Source organism: Eptatretus burgeri, chromosome 4, assembly GCF_056783735.1.
Source record: "Eptatretus burgeri isolate ZD-2024b chromosome 4, Ebu_testis_v1, whole genome shotgun sequence".
In the NCBI taxonomy this organism is placed as follows: Eukaryota; Metazoa; Chordata; class Myxini; order Myxiniformes; family Myxinidae; genus Eptatretus; species Eptatretus burgeri.
The window spans coordinates 98,641,172-98,647,171 of record NC_140964.1 but is presented as its reverse complement, the minus strand read 5'-3'; the positions used below and the strand labels follow the sequence as shown (position 1 = coordinate 98,647,171).

The window sequence follows — 6,000 nt, the reverse complement described above, 5'->3', positions numbered from 1 at the left end:
TGGACTGCCCCGATGATTTCTTTCATTTGCAATCTACTCTCCACATCTTCAACCATCCTCTGAACATCCCACTTAGTTCCCGTTCATATCTTAGGCACCAGTTCACTGATCACTGGAACTTTTGAATCTCAAAACATAATTTTGAATCTGGCTTTCACCATCTTATATCCTTCAGCTCGTGACTTAAATGGCAGCTTTATCTTTGACCTTCTGCTGTAATAACACCGAACGAGCTAACATCTTTGGCAAACCCAACTATTTCCGCATGTATGAGTTAACCATCTTCTCCATCCTCTCCACTCTTGTTAGAGCAATCTCATATATTTGGAGAGGCCATAAGACATGAGGCAACAACCCAAATTGGTAGCACCATATCTTATACCTCCCTGGCAAACTACAACCACCGATGGCAGACAGACCTTGCACAAGTTGCCTCTGCACCTGAATTCCTCAATGCCTATCTGTTCACAGTTGTGCATACCATCTTCCAGACTCTTAACTGGCTGTTCATTCAATGTAGGGATTCTATCCCCAGCCACCACAAAATGAAGCTCTTTCACTTTACCTTTCTTCACAGAAAGACTCCAGCTCTTCTTTGGCTTAAATTCCATCCAGCTCCATTAAGATTAAGATGAACTCTTGTGCTGCTCAAACAAAGGTTGTGAAAGAGTTTGACAGCAGGTCAGACAAGCGCTACCGGGACAAAGCTGCAGAGGAACACCGCGGCATCCAGCCCGGTGACTGGGTGAACAACAAGGTGTTCAAACGGAGGAATGTCCTGAAGACACGTTAGACCGGACCCTTCCAGGTATTACTAGTTACCCACGTAGCTGTCAAGTGAGAAGGTAAGCCAATCATGGAAGAAGGTAAACATTGGGACCAATTGCATGAGAAAGGCGTGTATGGGAAATAAAAACACTTACATGACCCTTAGATATAATTATTCACCTCGTGTGACATGGGATGAAGGGGACATAGGCACAGTACACCTGAAACGAGGCATAGTGTTACATGAAGGGATAACTGGGACAGGGATAGATATAAGGCTATGAATGAATAATCTTGTGGAACCCCAGGCATCATTAAAATGGTATATTTCTGTGACCTAGCGGGACACCTAAGAAAGGAGGCTGCAAAATATTATGATTACAATCTAGGATGGAAAATCGGAGCATGGTTGCAGGATTGTTTGGAGGTTGGGCAGGAACCATTCTCAGATTCTTGCTGACAGGATTGGCTGTGATGATTGGAATATTCATTATGTTGTCAATAATCAAAGCAGCCATTATGGCTGGCTTGCAAAAGTGCATTACAGGATGGCATCTGAAGTCAACACCCAAGGAGCACGAAACCAAGCCTGAACCTGAGATCACCATTTTAGCTGGGGCTAGGGAAAGGAACATTCCAATAAAAGTGACAATTTCCCCACACCTCCCACAACCACTATTGTACACCCCCCCCCGCCACCCTTGCTCCCGATGTATCACCTGCATGTAATATGTATACCATTGTGCACCGGGCACCCGTGGTTAAAGATGAGGACCTTATTCAATTGATTGCAGCAGATAAACTTGAGGATGATGATTCGTATGTAATGTTTGGAAAGGAAGATGAAAATGTGTATGTGGATATGGACCAAGATGTTGCAGATTCTGCCATAAATGTTAAAATGGAACTGGAAATGGATGTGCATCAGTTAAGTATGAGTTCAGACTCAGACTTTGAGCCTGAGCAGTTTTTGGATGGAGATTTTACTGAGTGATTTGTTAATCAGGGGGTTGGCATGTGATTCCATCTTTTGTGGGGCAGGTAGCTCTCCCCTTGGGGTAGAAGGGTGCAGGGGGAGCCTTTCGACCGCCATGGAGACCATCTGGAGCTACCCCGAAGGATGGATCTCCTCCCAGGGGGTGGTCTGTCTGCGCCACGGAGCTGGGTCATCTGCCGGCCTGAATTAAGAAGATGCTTGATTGTGATTTAATAAAACATTGTTTCTTAAAGTAACAATAGGAGGGAATGTTGGGATTTGTACGTTTGTGAAAGCTTTGTTTCTCCCAACTCAATTCACTCGCCTGCAGTTAATTAAAATATATTCCTGCTTGCTGTTCACAAAGGAACATTGGAATGCGTGTGTAGAGATAAGGATGGGGTCAGTCTTGAGTAATCCACAAGAATGCTGTTAGCAGCATTAGGGAGTAACTTTGCTTCCTCGTTATCTTGTCTGATTCATGGTTGTTGAAGAACATAAGCCAGTTGCTAAAGGCAGCTAATCAGGTTGAAAGAAAGGACAATTGCGAAATAAGCATTTGTCCAAGATAGAACCGTATATAAGAGAGTAGCTCAACTGATAGAGCCAGGGCACTCTCTCGGTAACCTCAATTGCTAATTGATGTTCCTGGTGTTTGCTGCTCTCCGTGTGGCCGCATGTATTCGTAAACAATAAACAATTTTCTCTCAAGTACATCGACATCTTCATGCCTTGGTGAAGGGTGATCAATGCCTCGACATATGTATGTATACACGTACACACACATACACACACACACACACACACACACACACACACACACGCACACACACACACACACACACACACATACACACACACACACACACACACACACACACACACACGCACACACACACACACGCACGCACGCACGCACGCACGCACGCACGCACGCACGCACGCACGCACGCACAAACCATTGGAGCACATATACTGTATCAACATGATTTCATTAAAATAAAGATATTGACTTGCATTAGAACCTCACCAGCTTGAAGCATACGAGTGTTTGGGGACACGTAGAACTCGGGTCTTAGATCCAAAGAGCCAAGTGGCCGGTCACTAGAAAGCTGCGTTGGGTCTGAGCTGTAGCGCTGGTTAAAGGTTTTCATTTGCTTTTGTTGAGTAGCCACTTTAGCCTGGCTCATGTAGCATGGTCCTTCAAGGGCAACTGCTTGAGATGGGAGGGTTTGGGCATGTGTGGATGTTGGCAGGGAGCCATTTAGTGTTAAAGTAACTTCTTGGTCCGCTATTTCTGTTCTTGTAGTCATCTCGTGCTGCAACAGATAACATTAAGAAATTGACAATGCATCATAGTAAATGCAGTAATATGTTTAACTGGAATAAAATACAGTAACACAATGTGGGCTAATTTTCCTGGCTACTATGTAATTGACCTTTCTGTGGGAAGAGTGAGGGAGGGTTTATATTGTTACGGTCACCGGATTCGGACCAGTATCCTGATACCAATCCTGACAAACTAATGTTATGGTAGACTGCCAGATGGACTTGAGATAAATCCTCCACCTGCACGATCACCAATTTAGCGACAGATCACCAAAAGAGCCATACACCGTCTGCCGGGAAAGCCAAGTAGATCTCTATTTCGGTTACCAGTGAACAGATAGCTCGAACGAGAATTTGATGCCGACCGTGGAAGGAACAAGGGACGCAACTTGTTCGGCGACACAGTAGCCCTCTTGGCAGGCTCGACGCATCCAGCAGCACTCAGGCAAAAACAAAACTCCTCTTCGGACTCTTGGGAGGTAGCAATTTGATCTGCATCTGCCTTTTAAAATCACTTCTCTCAGCCACGTCTGCAGGCGTTCTCCAGCTCTTTACCATCCATCAATCTTCAGCTCTTTTTCATCCTCCAATCTAAAGCTCTTATCGCAACCTTAAGTTATTTTCATTCAGTCATATGTAACGGCTCAGTCCGCGATAATCGAAGCCACATGACCAACAGCTAAATTCATGAATCATTACGGGTTTTCCAACTCCTGCGGTGATGCTATTTGTCGGCTTCGTAGCCTCGAGACATTGTATGGCTATAAAAAAAACATTTAACAAAGAGATAACAAAGGATGGAAGGATCACAATTAAATCTGTCTGGACATACTTCGACACACGATGTGATACTTGTACACAAATACCACACTCCAATGCTGAACATTGAATAATTCAATAACTCCACTACATTACCCTGTTTAACTCTCACATCCCCGCTACATTGCTCCCTGCTTTCTCTGAGGCTTGTTCCAGATCTAAAGGGACAACCTGGGGTCAGCTCCAAATGACACGTACACATTGCCACCTGTTCTAATCCCACATGTATTCATTGTTTCACTACCCTACGTGTGGAGAACTATTTCTGCAGATTCCTTTGTTCTGCACATACTTGACAATTCTATCCTCAGCATTCTTAAAAAAAGAAACAAAGGTTGTATGTACACAAGTGTGGCTGGCAGGAGGGCAGCAAAATCATTCATGACGTTCAAAATGTTAATTTTTCTCAGCAAAGTGAGTCCTCCTTTGGCTGCGTCCTCCTCGCCAGCAGTTGGCCCAAAGTTCATTGTTTATTGACAGGCCCATGGCCAGCAGACAGGCATGTATGGCAGGCAGGTAAGGCAGGTGGTGGTCGTATGGGTGGGAGATGCATGTAGGGGCTGGAAAGCAGGCAAGACAGCCAGCTTTGCCCTAGCCTTCCCAACTACACTATCCTCCCACCTTATTTCCTCAACTACTCGGGTTGCCGGCCACAAAGCTATTTAACCTCTCCCGGCTCGTCTAATCTCTCTAGACTATTTAGCCCTTCTAATTCTGGCTCTAATGCTAATCCTAACCCCAGGGGGGGGGGGGGGTTAGGTACATGGTGAGACTTAGGGAGGGTGACAAGGAGTGTCCCAAAGAACTCACTGGAGAAGCAGCACGGGGGAGAACTCTCCCTTCTTCCTATCAATTTGGGGATGCAATGGGTCCCACACACAGGCCAATAATTTATTCTTTTCCAGTGGTTGTGACATCGATGGTGCGAAGAAGCGTTTGTACTCTAACTGAAAAAAGAAAAACCCCGATGTTATCCCCCTGCTAAATTTTAATCACTTGAGGGTGGTTCTAAAAAACAATTTTCCACTGCTTCACGTATTGGTGTTCTATTCAGATTGGACTTGACCCTCATATTTTCACTCTTTGCTCCTGCACAATCTTGTGGCTGGGTAGTGCGACCTCATCTGCAAGATCTCCACCTGCTCTCTGGCATGGCAACCCCGAGCCACTGCGGCCACCCTACCAAGTGCACTCTCACATGTAGCACTTCAGGTCCTCTCCCAGGTGCCGGGGCTTAAAAATTTCGCTGTCCCTCTCTCGGCTTCATGGCCTGCACCTGGCCAGTGCACCCCAGTGTCCAGGGTGCCCTTCCTCTTTGAGCTCTGGGTCACTCTCGGACCACACTCCCAGCCCTTCAATTTCACTTATCCACTCTTTAATTTATTGCCTTTTCCTATCTCAGCACCAACACCAAAGCAGCTTCTATTTTCAAAACATCGAAATCCCCACTAATCACTTGTGTCTGCTAGGGAACTTATCCCGGGGGTGAAGGAGCGGGGGGGGGGGAGTGAAGGAGCGGGGGGGGGGTGCTTCACACACTTTCACACTCCTCTCACACTCAGCGTGCTCCCTCACACCATGTCTCTCCACCAATTTGGGTTCTTTCACTCCAATGTCTCAATACACTCTACTCACTCACACCCCTCTATCCATTCCAAATCACATGGGACAAGAAAAAAAAAAAAGAGGAAGGCATTCGAACCTACCAGTCAACCAATTATGAAGAAAAAAAACAACTCAGCCCCATCAATTTAAAATGTCTCCAAATCCTTCCAGCACTAACCATCATACCCGTCAGCTGCCTATTTCTGTCTCTGCCTAAACCATACCCGGGCCACCATGCGACTACTCCCAGAGACCCTTCAGCCTCGTTTGCCATTCTCAGTGGTCGCACTTGGCTGGTCTCTCTACATGGCCCACATGGAACCCAATTTTACTGGTCTCGGTGCCCCCACCCTTGCACCAATGCTCGTGGGCGACACCATATGGCTTTGCCTCACGTCTCCCTCCCTTTATATAGGGCTCACAGGGAACACTTCCAGTTCCGGTTCTAGAGCAACAGAGGTGCTTCTTCTTCAGAGTCTCTGCCGACTTTCTCAAACATAAGT

At 46.1% G+C, this 6,000-nt stretch overlaps 1 protein-coding gene across 4 annotated transcripts in view; it reads right to left on the bottom strand.

Annotated features, from left to right (window-relative positions):
- The window catches only part of LOC147028733 (receptor tyrosine-protein kinase erbB-4-like), a 787,552-nt gene that overhangs the window by 22,284 nt on the left and 759,268 nt on the right, over positions 1–6,000 (bottom strand). For all 4 annotated transcript variants that reach the window (XM_085879397.1, XM_085879399.1, XM_085879401.1 and 1 more), the window contains one exon: positions 2,775–3,063. In XM_085879397.1, coding sequence (XP_085735523.1) covers positions 2,775–3,063 — 289 coding nt within the window. The remainder of the gene's footprint in view (positions 1–2,774; positions 3,064–6,000) is intronic.